The following is a 17,702-nucleotide window of genomic DNA, read 5'->3' as shown; positions in this document are numbered from 1 at the left end:
ACACTTACGAAGAGGTTTATGCTGCCGCCGTCGCTGCGGATTACATCGATGCGGCCGACTACACTACGGGCGCCGTTACGACCGTTCCAGTTATGATCAATACGACGTCTTTCTTGCTCACCATGCGCGCTGACTATGCGTCCATGAACAACAACAATTGGAGTGAGTACTATGGCAACATTCTCATCGCCTACCTCGGCTTCTTTGTCCTTGCGTCTGGTGTGAACAACTTGTATCAGAAGTTCTTCAACATGAACCGCAAGGAGAATAAGTACGTCACCAAGTTTCGTCAGATGTTCATGCTTCCCGCGCTCTTCAACGGGAGACACGTCCAGCCCCTCACCATCGGCAAGTTCCAAATCAATGCGCTCCATGTTCGCTGGCATTACTACGCGCTCTTCGGCTTCTACGCCCTTAACATCATCTTCTCTTTCACCACTATGGACGTCTTCTCCGAAAATCTCAACAGCACTGTCAGCGGCCAGTGGCGTGAGTACATTGAGATTCGCTCTGGCGTCATCGCTACTGTGCTCTGCATTCCCACCTACCTTTTTGGATCACGTAACAACGTGCTCATGTACCTCTCCGGTTGGTCATTTGAGACCTTTAACGTTTTCCACCGCCACGTTGGCTTCTGGATGATGTGGCAGTCCGCGATCCACGGCATTGCGTATACCGTGCAATACGTCATGAATGACAGCTACGCGCGCGTCTGGTCGCAGGCTAACATTGTTACCGGCACCGTCGCCACGCTCCTCGCGGGTATCATGGTCATCTTCGCCGCCTTCCCCTTCCGTCACTATTTCTATGAGACCTTCCTTGTATTCCACATTGCGCTTGCCGCTGCCTTTGCGCGCTACTGCTGGGACCACGTCTGCCGCTTCGGCTATGAGAAGTACATGTACGCAATGGTTGCTGTCTGGGCGTTTGATCGCTTCGCTCGCCTCGTCCGCATTGCTGTCCACGGTGTCTACCTTAACGCCGAATTGACTGTCGTGGGAGACATCATGGCCGTGAACGTTAAGCCGTGGTTCGACTGGAAGCCTAAGCCGGGCCAGTACGCCTACATCTACATTGCCGACCCGCGCTACAAGTTCTGGGAGTCTCATCCCTTCTCTGTGATGGAGTCTCGCGATGGCACCTACCGCTTCCTCATCGCCAAGGAGTCTGGCCTTACCAAGACGCTTTTCCGCCGTGCGATCAAGAATTCGAGTGGCAGCACTACTTCGAAGGTTCGGGTCATGATCGAGGGCTGGTACGGTGAAGAGCCACCAATCGCGCGCTACGACACCGTCATGATTGTCGGCGGCGGCATTGGCGTCACCGCCGCCATCTCTACTGCGCTCGACCTCGTGCACCGCGCCCGCGCCAATCAGCACATCTCCTTCTACTGGGTCGTCCGTGGCCGCGAGACCCTCTCGCTCGTGCAGGAGCAGCTTAACGAGCTTGCCAGGGCGTCCAACATCGACATGCACATCTTTGTTCGCCCCGGCACGTCTAATGCCGTGAACGTCGAGACCGGTTCCTTCTCAGAGAAGACTGCCGGCGCCTCTTCCGGCGAGGACTCCGACTCGACTGGCTCGATCTCTGAGAAGAACAACGCTGTCGCCAATATTCCTATTATCACAGACGTGCGCCCCGACTTTGAGCAGATCATCCCCGCTGCGATCGCGGAAGCGCCCGGCTCCTTCGCTGCCTTTACTTGCGGACCTGGAACGCTAGTCGACTCGTGTCGCCGCGCCGTCACGGCCAACGCCGACAAGGGCCGCGGACGCGTGGACTACTTCGAGGATGCGTTCTCTTGGGCTTAGACGATTTCTTCTGTTTTTCTTCCTTTCTCTTAGAGGCTGGATCGGGTGTTTTGTTGGTTAAACTTATGTGGCTTGTGTTTTCTTATAATGCAGCTTCTCTAATAAAAAATGACTGAGCGTGTCCGGCGTACAGCCTTGAAACAGAGTAAGACAGCACGGTCATGTCCGTCGCGCGAGAAGATTAAGACTCGGCCTTGGCAATCTAGACTGCCAAGTGAGAGGCCTTGGCGCGCGCAGGCCGCACATTAGAGCAATTCACGTCTGGTGCTTGGCGGTGACAAGTCGAATGATGTCTTGACTAGTGTCTGGAGCGATAAGATTACGTGTAAAACGGTTTGAAATCCCCTTCGCGCAATTTATTACCACCAACTTAGTTCGCACACGCTAAACTAATTCGCCGCCGGCACGTTCACACCATGCTCCCAGCGTCCAGCAGTAAGCCGCTTTACCTCATCCAGGTGCGTCACAAAGTTGTTCACCAGATCATCCCACATCGATGCGTCGTGGAAGTGCAGCTTGTCCACCGTCCATGCGTACTCTGCGATTGAGAATGCTCGAGAGCTCTCCATCATGAACGCGATGGCGCCTTCAGAAATGCGCATCTCCGGGGGCACAGACGCGGAGGCGGCCTTGAATTCCTCGTATGCCACGCCATGCGGGGTCATGCCCGTCTCAAACGACGCGCCGCCTGGCTGGAACGCATCGCTGCGGCCGCCGTATTCGCCATAAATCAAACCCATCAGCTCCGATGCGACGTTGCGGTGGTAGTACGGCGGGCGGTACGTGTTGGACGCGACGTCCCAGCGGGGCGAGAAGATCAAAAAGTCCGCCAGCGACGCCGTCGGGTCGCGCGACTTGGCTGTCAGCACACAGAAGATCGAGGGGTCGATGTGGTCCACAGAAATCGAGCCGATATTGACGAACTTGGTCAGGTCGTACTTATAGGGCACGTAGTTGCCGTGCCACGCCACGACGTCGTATGGAGAGTGGTCTTGTGTCGAGCTGAAGAACTTGCCGCCCACCTTGTACACGATCTCGTAGTTAGGCGACGAGTCGATCTCGTAGTACGCGACCGGGGAGAGGAAGTCGCGCGCGTTCGCAAGGCCATAGCCACCAATTGGTCCGAGGTCAGGCAGCTCAAAGTTGGAACCCCAGATCTCGAGCATGTACCCGCGCGAGGGTCCATCAGGCAAGTTCACAGTGAACCGAATACCGCGCTGAATAACGCAAATCTCGCCAGGTTGCACATACAGCCATCCAAACTCGGTCTGAATATTCAAGCGACCCTGCTGTGGTACCAGTAAGAGCTCACCGTCGAGATTGACAAATGCTTTGCGGCCCATCGACGCGTTACATAGGTAGACATGCGTCGCAAGGCCCTCGCGGAGCGACGGGTCGCCCGAGCCGGCGAGCGTCTTCATGCCTTGCGAGAAGTCGATCGCACCGGCGGACGCGGGCGGGATGTCGAACGGCAGCCATGCCAGCTGTGTGGGCGAGACGTGTGTCTTATGGTTCACCGGGAGGAAGCACGACTCGTAATCAGGGTTGAGCACGATCTGGGTGAAGCCCTCTTTGCTTGGTCAGTATTGCCAGATATGCCCCATGGAGAGCAGACGTACTGTGGGAAACGGCCGGCCGCATGCGGTACACCCACGAGGTCTTGTGCGCGGAGCGCGGAGTGACAAAGGACGAGCCGGTGAGTTGCTCAGCGTAGAGACCGAAGCGCACCTGGCGGGGAGAGTTCTGGCCTTGCGGGAGAGTGCCGGGTACTGCCTCGGATGAGAGATAGTTCCCAAAGCCAGGAAGGTAGCTATACGGATCATTTGCTCGTTTGGCGAATGAGGGGACCTCGCCATTCTTCTGAGTATCAGCCCAGTGGAACGAGCGCTGGTGGATCGCGTCGATTTCGAGTGCGCCGGGAGCAACCATGCTATCGATGAGAGTGGCGAAGGCGGGATTGAGGATGGCAGAGTGGCATTGTGAGCGCGGCCAGGGATATATAAACGCGTCGCAATGCACGGGTTCTGGAAATCTGGGGACGCGCCGCGCGGGGAACGGCGCGAAATTAAGCGGGGTCTTTCCCGATTTGGAAGTTTTGTCATTCTTGCTAAGCGACCCCGCCTGCTCTCTCGGGTAGCGTGTTTACGAATGTACTAGTTCAACAACGGAGAAACAAATCACCCGGTCCGGCCACGGCTCTGCTCTTCCGTCTCTGAAGACTCGGAATCACTCCCGCTCTCGCTTGACAACACGCCACCACCGTTGTCACTTAAACTAACCCGCGACAGCGACGCCGCAAACGAGTTGCTCACGCTCACGCTCCGCGTCTCGCTGTGTGCGTACTGCCTATGTCGTCGCCGCCGCCGTTGGAGCTCGTCAACCGCGCTACCTCCAGGGAGAAGCAACGACTCTCGACTCGCGCCAAATATCGACTCTGGCGCCAGCGCACGCGTGCTTGCGTTGGTATCAAGACTCTTACGCCTGCGCTTTGACGAGCTCGCCAGTGTGATCACCGACGCAGTGTCGTACGCGGCCGTCGTGCTGCTGCCGGTAGTGGTCGGTGCGAGCGGCGGGAACGCCATGAATGACGACGGGACTGTATTATTTGTCGACGAGGAGGATGATAGCAGCGATGCAGACCGGGCCGAGCCAGTTGTTGTGGTTGTGGTTGTGCCCGTCGTCCCCGTGAGCGATGGCGTGAGCAGCGCGCGCGGATTGTGCACGTGCTGGTTGTGTGTAGAACCCGCGGAGAAGTGCGCCGACTGCGGCGAAAATACGTTCGTGAACGTGTAGTTGTTATACGACGCCGCATCGAAGCTGCTCGCACCGCTGTCGATGCTGTTGGCGCGTCGCGGGTGATACCCGCTACCCAGCGACGAGGTTGCAAACGAGCGCGCAGAGAACGATATACTGTCAGCGTCATCACGCTCGTCTGAGGACGGTCGACCGTAGAGCGGCATTAGTGAGGAGGTTGTGGTGGGTGTCGGACTCGCTGCATACTGATGCTGGCGCGTGCTACTGTGGTGGTGATGTTGCCGATGTTTGTGTAGTCGTCGTCTAGCGCTCGCAATTCCAGCACCGTTGCTCCCAGAAGTACTGCCTCCAGCAGACGATGAAGCAAATGACTCCGTGCCGCGGTGTGTCAGCGATGAGGAAGACGACGCGTGTGTTGCGCGCGATAGCGAGCTGCCAGGGTACCCCGTGGCGCGGACTGCGGATTTTGACGATGGAGTCGCGGTAGTAGAAGACAACGAGAATTGCGAGGGCGCAAGCGATCCCGACATGAGCCTACGGACCCATGAGAAGCGACCTTTCCGCGCTGTGTGACGTGAGCGCGGTATTCAGACGTGGGTGTTGGTGCGCATGCATACACACGAGACGAGACTTACACGGCTGCTGGACAGGAAGCTGCGAAACTTGAAAGGCTGTGGACGCCATTGCAGGACGAGAGAGAGCGCTGTAGCGTGCGCAGGGAGGTGTTTGGGTGAGCAAGAGGGAAGAATTGTGGGGATTTCGCGAAGATCACGATCATTTCGCGCATCGCTGGGAATTTACACAACAAGGGGCTTGTGCTGTAAAGTTTTGTGCTTCGCAATGAAGAGGAAGGTGGACGACGTTCTGCAAGAGTTGGATGAGGTGTATAATATGTAGAGAGCATCGTATAGTAATCATATGCATTGCTTGTATACTCCAATCGATATATATAGCTATACAGGACAACTACCCACGCATCACAGCAAGTCAAAGTCATCGAGCTCGTTACGATACCGCATGATGGTGCGCTTGATCTTGCTCGAGTCCACCCATGTCACATAGTCCTCCAAATTCCGTGTCACTAAGTACGCAGGGTCGGTGACAACTTCCGGTCCGACACGCACATGACCCTGTTCAATCATCTTCACCGCACCTGACACGTTCTCTGCCATCTTCAACCGGACCATAACCACGCCAAGCCGCCGGCGGCAGAGTGCGGAGACCGTCACCTTAGTCTCGAGGTCAGATACCTTGGCTTCTGTGGCGAGTATACCCAAAGCGTAGAGCTTTTCCAGTAGCAGGCGCTCGTGACGTAGGCGCACTGGGTCTGTGGGCGGGAGTTGCGCAAGCTTGTGCGCAAGCTGGCGGATCTGGCCGCAAAGTTTGTTGTATCTAGAAGGAGTGAGCGGGCGGTCAGAAAAGTAAGGAAAAAGAGACGTACTTGTGATAGTCCTCGCGGGCCTGGATGTGGTAGCGGTGCATAACGTCGGCCTCACGGTGGCCGCCGTCACTCTTCCACTCGAGGAAGTTGACTTTGCGGAGGAGCTTCTGCTCGTGATGCTTGAGCTTGCGGACCATGTGTGGCTGTGGTGGGTTGTAGTGCTTGTGGTAGTGGTGAAGTTGGAGGAGGTGAAGTTTAAGAATGCAGTAGTTATCGTCGTCACAGAACTCAGCCTCCTCGCTCTCCACCACCGCTATTTCAGCCCGCCATGGACTACGGCATGGCGCTACCGCCCGGCATGCAGCAATTACAGATGCGCATGATGCCACAGCAGCAACAACCCGCGATGACTGGCCAGGTCCAGATGCCCATGCAACCCCAGGGTGCGCTCATGCCCCTCGCAAGCATGATGATGCCCCCGCCGCTCGCACCCAACCAAACCGGCGCGTCCAAGATACCGTGGGCTATTACGCGCGCCGAGAAGAAGATTTTTGACGACATCTTCGACGCCTGGGACGGGCTCGGTCGCGGTTTCATCTCCGGCGAGACTGCAGTTGAAATCCTCGGCCAGTCTGGTCTGCCCCAGAATGATCTCATGCAGATATGGACCCTTGCGGACGCGGACGACAAGGGAAGGCTAACAAAGTCTGAGTTTTCTGTCGCGATGCACTTGGTGCGTGTTCTTCAGCTCCTTGCATCCTTCTATACTAACTGACCAGGTCTATCGCCGCCTCAGTGGCATCCCGGTCCCAGCGCAGCTACCCCCGGAACTCATCCCACCATCGCGACGCAACATCTCTGAGTCGCTGTCTGCGATTAAGACCATGCTTAAGTCTGACGCGAACCAGCGCCGCGGCAACGCAAACCCGCTCGAGCCCCAGGCCACCGGCGTCTCTTATCTCAAGGCCCACTCCTTCCGCGAGCCCGCGACTAATGTGCTCAAGAAGGACGCTACGGTCTACAAGAATAACGACGACGAGGCGACTTTGTACGTGTCCTCCGCCCGCCGTCGTCGCAATGGCGGTAGTACTCACGACTCCGGCGTCTCCCGGGGTGATACTGTCTCTCCGGCGTTGTCTGTATCGTCCACTGGATCGATGACAAAAGCCGAATCCCTCGAGTCGCTGCGGAAGTTGATCCACGAGAAGGAGATCCTGCTCGCTGCTATCGATGCCGAGGATGATCTTGCCTTCAGCGACGACCAGTACCTCGACTCTCGCGACCGCGACGAGGCCGACGATCTCATCCGCAAGATCCGCCACGCACAGGAAGACATTGACGAGTTCGGCGGCCTCGCGTCTAGTGGTGTTGCCGCTGAGAAGGCTGCGCTGCGCGGACAATTGCAGTTTCTTACTGACCGTCTCCCGGTACTCGTCGGCCGCGCGCGAGGCATCGCCAGCAAGATTGCCGACGCGAAACTCGAGATTTTCCGTATCCGCGACGCGAAAGCGCATCCTGGCGCCCAAATCGTGGGTACCGGGCCCGGCGGGCGCGTTACGGAGGCGGACCGCGTTAAGGCACGCTCTCTCGCAATTTTGCAAGCCCGCATGGCTGCGCTCACTGGGAACTCCGCGGCTGCCGGCGCCGCCGCGAACGCGGACGACGAACACGGCGCGGAACTGCGTCTTGCAGAGGAGAGCAATAAAGTTGCTGCCGAGAAGGATCAGAATGAAAAGATGATCCATGATGTCGAGGAAGGTGTTCGCGTAGTGCAGCACTCGCTTGAGAGCTCGCTGCGTGAAAGTCGAACAGATATGAAGGTCGAGCGCGAGCGGCAGATGTTTGAGGATGGCGTCGGCACGGAGGACGAGGTGAAGGACCTGATTCTCGAGCTCCAGCGCCGTCGCGGACGTACTGCTGGTGCGCCGCCGCGTGGAAACAGCAGTTACTCGTCTCTGACATCTACGCGCACTTCGTCTGCGCCGATCAGTGTGACACTGCAATCCACGGCATCATCCTACTCTATTACTGCCGCTGCACCGATCACAACCATGCCCGCTACAACATCGGCGCCTGCCAGCTTCCGCACGCCGGAGGAGCGTTCAGCGTGGATTAAGGCCGAGGCGGAACGGCGCATGAACGAGCGTCTTGCCGCGCTGGGCATCTCGCGACCGGCCAAGGGTGGATCGCCAGCGGCGTCAGCTTTCTCGGCGCCGGTGCCTACAGCCTCATCTGCATTTTCTGCGCCAGCGCCTGCTGGACCTGCCACTGCGTCAGCATTCGTGCGACAGCCACCTACCGCACAACCTGCTGCATCACCTGCGCGCGCTTACGTCGCGCCGGCTATTGCATCACCAGTTGTGCGTCCGGCGTCCCCAGTCGCTCGCGAATCTCAAGCACCTGTCGCGCCTCCGCCCGTGCTAGCTCCTGTCGTCGTCGCCGCACCGCCCCCGGCGCCGCCTGCACCGGTCACCACCACCGCTCACAAGAACACGCGCAACCCATTCCCGGTGCAGGATGACAGCGACGACTTCTACTCCTACTCACCGACAAAGCCGACTGCCCCAGCGGCGTCGACGTACGCGCAGGTGAGTTTCTCGTCCGCAGCCCCGACACCGGCTCAGACGAGCAGCAGCGGCACTAGCAGCACGTCTGGGTACTTCAGTCCGGCAACTGAGGATGCTGCGCCAAGGGCAGCTGAGGATGCTGCGTCAAGGGCAGCAGTGTCCTTTGCACCAGTTGCGCCGTCGCAGCCTGCGGAAGTGCCTGTGTCTCTTCCCGCATCGGTGTCCGTTGTCGCTCCCGCACTAGCACCTGCACCTACGCCAGTAATTCAGCGTCCGACAACGACTCCCACAAGCTCGGCGTCTGCCTTCCCATCGCAGGCGGCTCTCGATGCACAACGCCGTCACCAACGTGGCGCGGCTGCGGATGACGACGACGGTTGGGGGGGGGAACCTTCCGAAGACGAAGACGACGGTAACGATTCGGACGACGGATACGGCGGCGGCGCTGGTGCGCCTGGCGGGGCCAAGAAACCGTCGCCGACGGATCTGGCGAGTATGTTGTTCGGTGGCGGCATACCGCGCGCGCAGACGCCAGCGGCCGTGCCAGTGGCAGTGGTGCCTGCAGCTCCGCCAGCACCGCCGATGATGACAGCAGGCGGTCCTCCGCCACCGCCTTCACCGCCTATGATGATGGTTGGTGCACCACCACCGACACCACCTCCCAGCGGAGCACCGATCAATCGCGGTGCGCTTCTCGGTGAAATCACTGCCGGGCGGGCACTGCGGAAGGTGCAGACTGTGGTGAAGGGCGAGGACAATGGCGTGGGGCGGGTGCTGTAAGCAACGGGTTTTGTGTAGCTAGAATGAGGCACGTGATGCGGGGAAATGAAGAAAAGTTTTTCCGCGCAAATTTTTGCATGGTGCGCCACGCTGCGCCACGGTAGTCGGTTGCGGCGCGCAAAATTTGCGTCTGTTTTATCGCGATGATCAGATAACTCTGGCTTGCTCTGAGAGAAACTGGCGCGGCGCCGCAGCAAGCGCGATGGTGGCTTGCGGCGCAGTGGTGGCGGTGCACTGGGCATATAAGCACAGACAACTTCCGTACTCTCTCCGCCTCACCTTCACCACTTCTGTATCTACTCTGTCCTACACAATGGTCCTTCCTGTCGAACCCGAGTTCGAGCAGGCCTACACCGAGCTCCTCCTAACGCTCGAGAACTCCACTCTCTTCGACAAGAAGCCCGTACTCAAGAAGGCCATCCCCGTCGTCTCTGTCCCCGAGCGTGTATGAGTCACCGGTGCACTATTACTCATGACCCTTCTACTAACTTCCCCAAAGATCATCCAATTTCGCGTCACCTGGGAGGATGATGACGGTGTCATCAATGTTAACCGCGGATACCGCGTCCAATTCAACTCCGCGCTTGGCCCCTACAAGGGCGGCCTGCGCTTCCACCCCACCGTCAATCTCTCGATCCTCAAGTTCCTCGGCTACGAGCAAATTTTTAAGAACGCCCTCACCGGCCTCAGCATCGGTGGTGGCAAGGGTGGTGCTGACTTTGACCCTAAGGGTAAGTCCGATGCGGAAATCCGCCGCTTCTGCTCCGCTTTCATGCGCGAGTTGTCCCGCCACATTGGTGAGAACACTGACGTGCCTGCCGGCGACATCGGCGTCGGCGGCCGCGAGATCGGATACCTTTTTGGCGCGTACAAACGCTATCGCAACCTCTGGGAGGGCGTGCTCACTGGCAAAGGTCTCTCCTGGGGCGGTTCGCTGATCCGCCCTGAGGCTACCGGGTACGGCCTGATCTACTACGTCGAGCGCATGCTTGACTACGTTTCTCCCGGCGACACTTTTGCGGGCAAGACTGTCGCCATCTCGGGCTCCGGCAATGTGGCGCAGTTTGCCGCGCTCAAGGCGATCGAGCTCGGCGCGCAGGTCGTCTCCATGTCGGATTCCAAGGGCGCCTACATCGTCGCCACCCCCGGTACCTCCTTTTCCGTTGCTGACGTCGCGCTCATCGCCAACATCAAACTCGAGCGGAAGGAACTCTTCGTCCTCGACGACGCATTCCCCACCGGCAAATTCACCTACCTCCCCGGCGCGCGTCCCTGGATCCACCTCGGTAAAGTTGACATCGCGCTGCCCTGCGCGACCCAGAACGAGATCTCCGGCGAGGAAGCCCTCGCGCTCGTGGCCGCAGGCTGCAAGTTCATCGCCGAAGGCTCCAACATGGGCTCCACCATGGATGCCATCGAAGTTTTTGAGACCGAGCGCGTTAAGGCCCCGGGCAGCATCTGGTACGCCCCCGGCAAAGCCGCCAACTGCGGCGGCGTCGCTGTGTCCGGTCTCGAGATGGCCCAGAACTCGCACCGCATCAACTGGACCAAGGAACAGGTTGACGAGAAGCTAAAGAGTATCATGTCAACCTGTTTCGACAACTGCGTCAACACCGCTATCGAGTACTCCTCCGAGAAGACCGACGGTCTCCCTTCGCTTGTTAAGGGCGCAAACATTGCCGGCTTCGTCAAGGTCGCCGAGGCCATGCTCGACCAAGGTGATTTCTATTAGATGCTGCGACTTTTTGAATACACACTCGCTAGTTTATAAATATACTATATGCGCCACATGCCATTGTCCTTGTCTGCACACACAACAAGCGCGGCGCTCGCGATTGCCCGCAGATACTCATCCAACCGTCCGCTCTCCGCGAGCAAATCGTGCACAACATATGGCCCGTCCTCGGCCGCGACCACCGGAACCATGTCCATCGCCATCTTCGCATATTCCGTGCTCGCAGCCGACCCCTCTACCAGCACGCGGTGAAACTCAAGAAGCATATGCGGTACGTACAGCGCCCGCAGCTTGTGCACTGCCGCAACTTTCTCCGGGTTGCTGTCCTCCCCCACGCCAGCAAGCCACTGCACGATAAGTGGCGGCAGTACCGCTCGCACGTCGTCGAGAACCTGCCGAGCCCGCACCGTCCACGCGCGCTTGGCCGTCGTCGCGTGGTCGCCGCTGCGTTCCTTGTACACCGCGTCCCATGCGCGCACGCACGTCATCACGTGTATGAATGCTTCAAACTCGGCAAACTCGTGCCGGTCCCGGGCGGCCGCGACCCGTTCCCACGCTTCCTCGTCCCCGCCCATCGTCTCGTCGTTGTCGTCATCCTCGTCGAGGAGCGTGCGCGCCTCCGTGTCCGCCAGCGCAGCATAGAACTTTGGTTCCGCGGCAAGCTGCGAGTGTAGGTGTTCCGCGGCGGTAATATCACCGGCCAACAAGAACAAAATGTACAGAGCGTTCGCACTTGCGAGCACGTCGTCCCACATCTGCGCGTCGACGTACCACATCAATGAGCCTGTGAGCAGGAATGCAGACTGCGACGGCACGCCGGGAGTCGAAAACGCGCTTGCAAACATCGTGTACGATGAAGCCGGCGGGAATGCATTCGCATTGTCATCGAACGCTCGCTGGATCGTGCGTCGCAGTGTATTGAGTATGTCGATGTTGAACTTGCTTGCCATCGAGAACTGCGCGGCACGTCCGGCCGCGTCGGGAATATCCGCGAGCAAGTATGAATACGCCTCGATCGCAGCGTCTGGTGGTAACTGCGATACGTACAATGGGACAAGATACGCCTTGTTGCAAATCGTCAGATCTTCAATGTAATACGACAATAACGCGACCACGTCCTCCTCCGATTCCGGAGCAACCAAGCCCAGCGCGCGTAAGTACAGCGATAGATGTGCAAGAAATCGCAGCAAATACCGCTCCTCTATCAAAATATCCGCCGCTGCGCCCTCGTCATCACCGCCCTCGCGCCAGTCCTGCAAGCGCATGTGCGCGTCGCGAAGAATCGATCCCACGACGCCGTTGATGATGCCGCCTTGCATAAACCGCAGCGGGTGCTCTGCCTGAGCGCGCACAGCCGGCACTTGCGACTCAGCCAACGCACGTAGCACATCGCCGAGTCCAGAGAGCTGCGAATGCGGGAACGCTTGCAACCGAGGCAATGACACATTAAATCGGCCGTTCGCACGTAAAAAGTCCTCGAGCTGCGTTGCCGCAAGATGCTTCGCATATGCCAGCAACTGCGCCTCCCAGGTCTCGGACACATCGAGAACGCTGTCCAGATCACCACACAGCATACCGTAAATGGCCCGCTCAAATCTGTCTAGCTGCGGCGCCTTTGCAAGCTGTAGGCACATCCGCCGCCACAGCGCCTTGCGCTTCGTTCCATGCGCGACCGTATCCTCCGCGTTCAGCGACATCCCATCCAAAATCGGATCCCGGTATTCCTCCATCCCCTTCATCGCCGCCGCAAGTGTGTGATACCCGCAAGCCTTGCACGCCGCATGAGCGCTGTCGTAGTCGCCAGCCTGCATCAACTCAAATAGATGCTTAAACAGTGCATGCTCAAACTCCGCGTCTTGCGGCACGATACTTGCGCTCTCTCGCAGCGGCGCGTCCGGATCGAGCGTCTTTACGATGTTAGCACCCGCGTCGACAGAGGTGAACGCGCTAACAGTCAATCGCTTCCGCTTCAGCGTCGCACGCGTGTACTGCCATTTGACGCCGCGTACATCCGTCTTTGCCACTGGCGGCGACACCGTCGATTGCAGCCACGCGATCACGAGCAGGTTCTCTGCAGCCCCGCGGTTGTTGCGATTGAACGTCTCTTCGGCAAGTGTGTTTGACGAGGTCGGGTACAGCTTAAACTGTTGCTTCATTGGAGCGGCGCGGTAGGTATACAGCGTATCGACCAGCGCCCATGTGCGGTGCTCGAGCGACCAGGTCTCGATGTCCTCGGTCGGAGCGTCAATCGAGATCAACTTGTCGACTCTACGCATTGTGAGTGCGACCGTCAGTCCAAACAATCAAACGGATCGCTCACCTTCCTGCTGCAATACGCGCGTACCGACGCGCGAGCTCGAACGTGTCACCGCTCGCGCTCGCGGCTTCAAATGTCTTCGCAAATTCGTCGAGCTCTGAGAAATCGTCGTTGACCGCGCACAAGTCAGCATCCTGTCCCTACAAAATGCTAATATGCCTACATACTCTTTTCCTAAACACAGTTAGCATATAGATGCTGCTGCCAAAGCCAAAAAAGACGCGCTCGTTTACCTTCTGGAACACTGATGATTCCTGTAATCCGTGATGATCAGCAACGCGTCTTGCCAGTCTTGCTCCGCAGCACCAACTCACCCTCGCTGCAGCCGGCCGCAGTGACCGTCGTGGCCGCCGCTTCGGCGTGCCGCCATATGCAGGCTTGAAAATCTCGATGGACATGGCTGTTGTGCTGGCCATCATTCGCTGATGTTGCTGCTTGCTGTGACGACACAGCGCATGTCACGTGATTGACGATTAAGTCTGCCCACTCAAAAAATCTTCATTCTATTTCGTAATCTAGGATTTTCCTTTATAGTTATATAATTCTGTAACTTGAGTAAGTTATAGACTAAATGTTAATGCCTCTAATAGAACAACAAGTCATACTTGCCCTGCAGCCAGTGATCCACTCTGTTCCATTATTTCATCAGTGCGAGAAGCCATCGCTGTCTACTTCTTCTCTGCAGTCCTACCTCTTTTCTCCTTTTTGGTTTTCTCTGCAGCTTTTTTTTACTAGAGGTTGATCATCATATAGATTTACTTATCACTTTTATTATGATTTGAAAGGTTCTAAACTGACTGGACACAGATATTAACTTCATTATCATTCCAGTAGATGTCATGAAATACACTGTTATGGAGATACAGCGCAATGGAGCAACAGTTTCTTGGTATAATGATGCCGACAACTTCGGCCGTGCTGCAGCATACCTACATTCGACTTCTTCTTTTCACATGCTTTCACCTGCTTTCACCTCACATGGCCCACTATGTGTCTCACATCTGTGGCAACCCAAGCGCAACTGCCAATCTGCCTCCCTCACCTCCCCTACAAACCATACTCCTGGGGTGAATGCTCAGTTTTTACTTGTTCGCCTTTCAGATTGGCCTCTGTGCTCTCCAGCTTCCAGCTCAAGTGCTTTTATGTCTTTCAAGGCCTCCTCCCTCTCAGTGTCAACTTGCTGGCAAAGTGCATAACACTTTCATAGCTGAGTTTGTCATGAGGCAGACCCTCAAACCCACCTTCCATAAACCCTCACCCCCTTACCATCTCAGATCTTCAGACTCACGTGTACTACCTTGATTCTCCCAAATTCATCCAAGGGATATGATGTTGAGCATCACAAGCCAGGTGAACTTGAGACAGTCTAATTTGGTCATGAGGGTCTGCATCTATTGGCATAGGGTAACAAAACATGGACATACCTCATTCATACAAATAAGTTTTCAGAGTTAGGCACTCTCTAACATTCCAAGTTCTCTGAGAAGCAAGGGAAAGCCTGGGTAAGCAAACTCCTCTGAAGACATCTGGCTCTGATTTCTCTGAGCATTGCAGTCATTAAATATTATCATCACTTCTCCTATCCTCCCTTTTCCTAAAAATTATTCACTGCTTTATGTCTTTTTTCCCTGAAAACACTAGCACATCCCATACTTTGTCCAATTACTGATCTCACATCCCCACTCTGGCCCTGTTGACATTCCCAGCTTCTCCAGGTGGATACTACTAAATCATAACTCAAGTCGCAAGCCGCACTCTTCTCATATTGTGACTATTTCTTACAGAGCTGTAAAGCAAAAAAATCTGATAACAGTAGGTCTGATGTTCAAGCATTTTCCATGAATGGATGTGAACAATGACATTGCGCATTGGTAACCCATTCCAGCAGGATTGTTGGAATATGCAGCATATAATAATAGGATATGAATTTGGAGCCAATCAGATGGATGTCACTGTGAGATACAGCTAATTAGAGTGTCAAGGATTCAGAGAGAGATAGTTTTAAATGAGAGGAAGTGAGGGATAGTGAGAGGAAAGCAAGGTAGCAAAGAGTTATAGGACCAGTCTGGCATCCATAACAACAGACCCAGTTCTTCCCTCAGTCTCATATCCTTTCACTAGTGAATCTTAGAGCACCTTTGTTATGAACTCTCCTGCTCTGGCTACCCAGAAGGCTGTGACCCACACTGTATCAACCATCACCATTGACTATAACACCTCTTTAGATCCACTGCTTTGCAGCCTTAAGGGTAAATCAGTAAGTTCAAATATCCCATTTGTGAAATGTGTATCCCATTTCCAATTTGCATGCATGCATCCATTCATTTTTAACTTCAACTGGAAGCTTTGCTTGTCTGATGCTTATTCCTACTCTACAGCCATAGAGCATAGTGCCATGAGATTGATGGTTCTTCAAGTGCTTCCAAGTAAGATGATCATCCCAGTATCCAATCAATGAAATAACTTCATCACTAAAAATGGATATGTTGGAAGATGCAACTAATGGGAAGTACTGGCACATCAAATCTGGAGCTAATTACATGGATACTAGCTGAGATACAGCCAATCAGACTTTAGGGGAATTGTGGGTCACACTGTAGATAGCTTGCTTTCTATAATGACCTAACTTCCTGCCCCCTCAGTCCAGGTTCTACAATCAATCTCAGCACACTGTCGCAATGAGCTCTCATGCTCTAGCTACATAGAAGGCATAAGACCATACAACAATTGCAGTCAGAGTAAGACCTTGGTAAACATGTCTGCCATCCTCTCCTCTCTGCATGAAATGATTTCAACTTGGCCTTGCAAGACTGCTATTCATGTAAAGTGATGTGCAATATTAATTTGCTATGTTATTGCATGCACCTGAGAATTTTTGGCCAGCTGGATTGTTCCCTGCTTGTCCTCATATACTTGAATTACTAGTTGGCTGAGGTTACTGATAACCGCATATTGTCACTTAGCCAGATTGCTTTCTGTGATGTTTGTGATGCCAATTTAAGTGCCATGTATTCTGCTGTAGCTGTAGATGCTACATCTGATTTTTGCTGTTTGGATTTCCAACTGATGGGACCTCATGCAAGCTGAACAACCTATTAATTTTGATCATCCAGCTTGCATGCCCAGTTATCATCTGAGTAGCCCATGATGCAGAATGCTGAGTTGCAAATAAATAAAACTCCAATTGTCAGTGTTCCTTTCAAGTATTGCATAATCCTTTTGACTTCAGTCCAACATTGTTTTCCATAGTTTGAGTTGAATCTTGACACTTCTGATCCTGTTGATGCATTGTCTGGTCATGTAGCAATTGGCAAATAATTGAGATTTCCAACTGCACTCTGATGTCTTTGTCATTTCATGTTGTTCTTCCTCAGTGGTAGGTCACATCTTTCTTGACAGAATTGTGTTATATCAATTGGTGTTGAGATTAGAGCACTGTTGCTCCTTGTGAATCATTCCAATACTGCTGTCAGGTATTGTGTCCATCATTCTCAAGGTACCATTGGTAACATACTGATAAAACTCAATCTGTAAAAAGTAACTTGCTGGTCTGAGATCAGTCATCTGGAACCATGTATGCATTTTTCCCTTGAAATAGTGATGACATCAATGGCTTGTCCTCCTATAATCAGATCATCCACATTGAAACCCAGCAGAATTTCTTGGCTTTCATAGTGACAAATGACATGGCCATTGTTGTAAGGTCACACTACATTCTAGGTAGCCAGGGCAAGGGAGCCCATTGCACATATGCATTTTGAGATTTACTAAAGAAGAAGTCATACCAGGGGGAGGGGGAGAGCTTGGTCTCCATAGACACCACCAGACACAAACCCCTCTTGGTTATTTGTTGCTTGATCAGCTGCCCCCGGTTATTTTGGCTTACTTCAGCTATATTGGCATCCCTCTGACATAGCTGATGGCCCCTCTTATGCCTGAAGCCTACCCAGAACACCCCAGAGTCTTCCAGATCCTCCTGCCATGTTCCACACCCCAATCCTCTGTCTCTCCTCCAATATTCATCCATTCTCCCTGCAATTTGGCCAGCTCATAGTTGACCATCAGGCACATATTTCAACAAATCTCAGCACTCTCTTGAAATGGACTCCCTCACCCTGGCTACCCAGAAGGTGGTAACCTTACAACAGGTTATGAGCTCTTCTGCTTCCACCATGCACATCGATGATGCTGAGAAGCTTCTGGATGAAACCAACTACAAGGCTTGGTTTTCGTTGGTCTGTCTGATTGCATCCTTGATGGATGGCTTGCTCTTGGATTATATTGAGCAAGGTGCTTCGGCTATTTGGAATGTTTATCCCCATGGATCCCTCTTCCCCTCCAGAACTTCAGCTTGCTT

At 54.9% G+C, this 17,702-nt stretch overlaps 7 protein-coding genes across 7 annotated transcripts; 3 read left to right on the top strand and 4 right to left on the bottom strand.

Moving 5' to 3' along the window:
* Positions 1-251: 251 nt before the first annotated feature.
* V1518DRAFT_377995 (ferric reductase NAD binding domain-containing protein) lies at positions 252-1,811 on the top strand (the record flags this gene model as incomplete). The annotated part of the gene is made up of 1 exon (XM_066901594.1): positions 252-1,811. One exon carries the CDS (start codon positions 252-254, stop codon positions 1,809-1,811), a length of 1,560 nt encoding a protein of 519 aa, XP_066757145.1.
* A 67-nt stretch (positions 1,812-1,878) lies between these two features.
* V1518DRAFT_422965 (homogentisate 1,2-dioxygenase-like protein) lies at positions 1,879-3,828 on the bottom strand. The gene is made up of 2 exons (XM_066905578.1): positions 3,431-3,828; positions 1,879-3,381 (listed from the first exon to the last, which is right to left on the bottom strand). Exons 1-2 carry the CDS (start codon positions 3,738-3,740, stop codon positions 2,201-2,203), a joined length of 1,491 nt encoding a protein of 496 aa, XP_066757144.1. The 5' UTR covers positions 3,741-3,828; the 3' UTR covers positions 1,879-2,200.
* Positions 3,829-5,319, bottom strand: V1518DRAFT_422961 (uncharacterized protein). Its single transcript, XM_066905577.1, has 2 exons — positions 5,183-5,319; positions 3,829-5,130 (listed from the first exon to the last, which is right to left on the bottom strand). The coding sequence occupies exons 1-2, from the start codon at positions 5,247-5,249 to the stop codon at positions 3,989-3,991; spliced, it is 1,209 nt and encodes a 402-aa protein (XP_066757143.1). The 5' UTR covers positions 5,250-5,319; the 3' UTR covers positions 3,829-3,988.
* Positions 5,320-5,465: 146 nt separating this feature from the next.
* On the bottom strand, positions 5,466-6,194 carry V1518DRAFT_422958 (uncharacterized protein). Its single transcript, XM_066905576.1, has 2 exons — positions 6,007-6,194; positions 5,466-5,957 (listed from the first exon to the last, which is right to left on the bottom strand). Exons 1-2 carry the CDS (start codon positions 6,141-6,143, stop codon positions 5,543-5,545), a joined length of 552 nt encoding a protein of 183 aa, XP_066757142.1. The 5' UTR covers positions 6,144-6,194; the 3' UTR covers positions 5,466-5,542.
* Positions 6,195-6,240: 46 nt separating this feature from the next.
* On the top strand, positions 6,241-9,338 carry V1518DRAFT_398113 (uncharacterized protein). Its single transcript, XM_066901834.1, has 2 exons — positions 6,241-6,679; positions 6,726-9,338. The coding sequence occupies exons 1-2, from the start codon at positions 6,275-6,277 to the stop codon at positions 9,291-9,293; spliced, it is 2,973 nt and encodes a 990-aa protein (XP_066757141.1). The 5' UTR covers positions 6,241-6,274; the 3' UTR covers positions 9,294-9,338.
* A 240-nt stretch (positions 9,339-9,578) lies between these two features.
* V1518DRAFT_457901 (Glutamate/Leucine/Phenylalanine/Valine dehydrogenase-domain-containing protein) lies at positions 9,579-11,134 on the top strand. Its single transcript, XM_066906580.1, has 2 exons — positions 9,579-9,738; positions 9,793-11,134. Exons 1-2 carry the CDS (start codon positions 9,607-9,609, stop codon positions 11,023-11,025), a joined length of 1,365 nt encoding a protein of 454 aa, XP_066757140.1. The 5' UTR covers positions 9,579-9,606; the 3' UTR covers positions 11,026-11,134.
* On the bottom strand, positions 10,980-13,868 carry V1518DRAFT_422953 (nuclear pore protein 84/107). Its single transcript, XM_066905575.1, has 5 exons — positions 13,660-13,868; positions 13,579-13,599; positions 13,513-13,519; positions 13,349-13,442; positions 10,980-13,296 (listed from the first exon to the last, which is right to left on the bottom strand). The coding sequence occupies exons 1-5, from the start codon at positions 13,762-13,764 to the stop codon at positions 11,070-11,072; spliced, it is 2,454 nt and encodes an 817-aa protein (XP_066757139.1). The 5' UTR covers positions 13,765-13,868; the 3' UTR covers positions 10,980-11,069.
* Positions 13,869-17,702: the final 3,834 nt, after the last annotated feature.

Source organism: Limtongia smithiae (genome assembly GCF_038497785.1).
Source record: "Limtongia smithiae strain NRRL Y-17922 unplaced genomic scaffold V1518scaffold_16, whole genome shotgun sequence".
In the NCBI taxonomy this organism is placed as follows: Eukaryota; Fungi; Ascomycota; class Lipomycetes; order Lipomycetales; family Lipomycetaceae; genus Limtongia; species Limtongia smithiae.
The sequence above is the reverse complement of the archived record's forward strand: the minus strand, read 5'-3'. Positions and strand labels throughout refer to the sequence as shown.

Coding starts and splice junctions, on each gene's coding strand:
- V1518DRAFT_422965 (XM_066905578.1), bottom strand. CDS start 3,740: ATGGTTGCTCCCGGCGCACTCGAAATCGACGCGATCCACCAGCGCTCG. Junction 3,382..3,430: donor GCGGCCGGCCGTTTCCCACA/GTACGTCTGCTC, acceptor GACCAAGCAAAG/AGGGCTTCACCCAGATCGTG.
- V1518DRAFT_422961 (XM_066905577.1), bottom strand. CDS start 5,249: ATGGCGTCCACAGCCTTTCAAGTTTCGCAGCTTCCTGTCCAGCAGCCG. Junction 5,131..5,182: donor GTGTAAGTCTCGTCTCGTGT/GTATGCATGCGC, acceptor CACGTCACACAG/CGCGGAAAGGTCGCTTCTCA.
- V1518DRAFT_422958 (XM_066905576.1), bottom strand. CDS start 6,143: ATGGTCCGCAAGCTCAAGCATCACGAGCAGAAGCTCCTCCGCAAAGTC. Junction 5,958..6,006: donor GCCCGCGAGGACTATCACAA/GTACGTCTCTTT, acceptor CACTCCTTCTAG/ATACAACAAACTTTGCGGCC.
- V1518DRAFT_398113 (XM_066901834.1), top strand. CDS start 6,275: ATGGACTACGGCATGGCGCTACCGCCCGGCATGCAGCAATTACAGATG. Junction 6,680..6,725: donor TTTCTGTCGCGATGCACTTG/GTGCGTGTTCTT, acceptor CTAACTGACCAG/GTCTATCGCCGCCTCAGTGG.
- V1518DRAFT_457901 (XM_066906580.1), top strand. CDS start 9,607: ATGGTCCTTCCTGTCGAACCCGAGTTCGAGCAGGCCTACACCGAGCTC. Junction 9,739..9,792: donor TCGTCTCTGTCCCCGAGCGT/GTATGAGTCACC, acceptor ACTTCCCCAAAG/ATCATCCAATTTCGCGTCAC.
- V1518DRAFT_422953 (XM_066905575.1), bottom strand. CDS start 13,764: ATGATGGCCAGCACAACAGCCATGTCCATCGAGATTTTCAAGCCTGCA. Junction 13,600..13,659: donor TGCGGCCGGCTGCAGCGAGG/GTGAGTTGGTGC, acceptor CACGGATTACAG/GAATCATCAGTGTTCCAGAA. Junction 13,297..13,348: donor GCGCGTATTGCAGCAGGAAG/GTGAGCGATCCG, acceptor CACAATGCGTAG/AGTCGACAAGTTGATCTCGA.